General features: G+C 42.5%; 1 protein-coding gene across 1 annotated transcript in view; it reads left to right on the top strand.

Moving 5' to 3' along the window:
• Window positions 1-1,217, top strand: part of LOC117945072 (rabphilin-3A-like) — a 23,683-nt gene that overhangs the window by 180 nt on the left and 22,286 nt on the right. The window contains exons 2-3 of the mRNA XM_034872326.1: window positions 52-181; window positions 1,117-1,200. Of these exons, the coding sequence (XP_034728217.1) occupies window positions 52-181; window positions 1,117-1,200 (214 nt within the window). The remainder of the gene's footprint in view (window positions 1-51; window positions 182-1,116; window positions 1,201-1,217) is intronic.

The following is a 1,217-nucleotide window of genomic DNA, read 5'->3' as shown; positions in this document are numbered from 1 at the left end:
CCCCCACCCCCCACCCCCCTTTAAGTAAGATTCCCCCCTGTGCTGCTGCAGGCGCCTGATAAACCGTCTGGACGACATGAAGAAGACGGTGTGTGGCGACGGACAGTCGCGCTGCCTGCTGTGCGGGGAGCAGCTGGGCTCCCCCGGGGTCAGCTCCGTGGTGTGTGAGGACTGCAAAAAGGTTGGTGTCATGAGGGCGGGGGCGTCGGAAATGATTCCCAAATGTTCCCATTAAACATATTGCAAGATTTTAAAATGTATTTCAAATTATAACCTTTTTTCTAAGTTCTAATGATTCCCAATTTTAAAGGACGTCCCCAAAAGGAAACTTATCGCTGCAGAACGGGACGAACTGACCAACACTTATATAATATATAATACTTAATAAAAGATACATGCTTGGCGTCTGTGTATCGATACAGTATTGACACTGAAAATATTGCGATACGATGCTGTATCGATTCCCCCCCCCCCCCCCCCCCCCCCCCCCCCCCCCAACCCCCCTTAAAGAATAGGCACCAAAACAGCCAGTTCCAGCCAATCACTGACAAGTGTTGCACTAGATAAATAAATAGAGAGAGATATAGATAGATAGATAGATAGATAGATAGATATAGAGAGAGACATATAGATAGATAGATAGATAGACATATAGAGAGATAAATAAATAGATGGATAGATAGATAGATATTGATCCTAAAAAAAAGGAAATTATAGTGTACAGCAGCAAAATCAGTCCCACAGCACAGAGTATAAATATAAAGAGATACTAGGATACAATATACATACATACAATATACATACATACAATATACATACATACAATGTACATGAAATAATAATAATAATAATAATAATAGGATAAAATGTAAGAACAAATATTTGAAAATATACAAATTGGGAATACAAAACTGGGAAACTGCTTAAATATTAGTGATAAATATGTAGATGAAGCCATTGTGCAGGTTGCATTAGTGCAGCATGGTGGTGTCTCAGAGTCTAATCAGCACCCAGTGAGGACGCGTTAAAAGGATTTCTCTCCTGTGGTGGGAACGGTTTCTTGTCATTTATTGTCTAAAGAGCATCTGTACGTGTGTGTCTCCTCCTGTGGTGTAGAACATGTGCACCAAGTGTGGAACGCAGTGCAGCAGCCGGCCCCGCGCTGTCTGGCTCTGCAAGATCTGCAGGGAGCAGCGAGAGGTGAGTGTCCTCATATT

This window comes from Etheostoma cragini, chromosome 5, assembly GCF_013103735.1.
Source record: "Etheostoma cragini isolate CJK2018 chromosome 5, CSU_Ecrag_1.0, whole genome shotgun sequence".
NCBI classification, from domain to species: domain Eukaryota; kingdom Metazoa; phylum Chordata; class Actinopteri; order Perciformes; family Percidae; genus Etheostoma; species Etheostoma cragini.
Note: the sequence above shows the minus strand (reverse complement) of the source record. Positions and strands in the feature narration are given on the sequence as shown.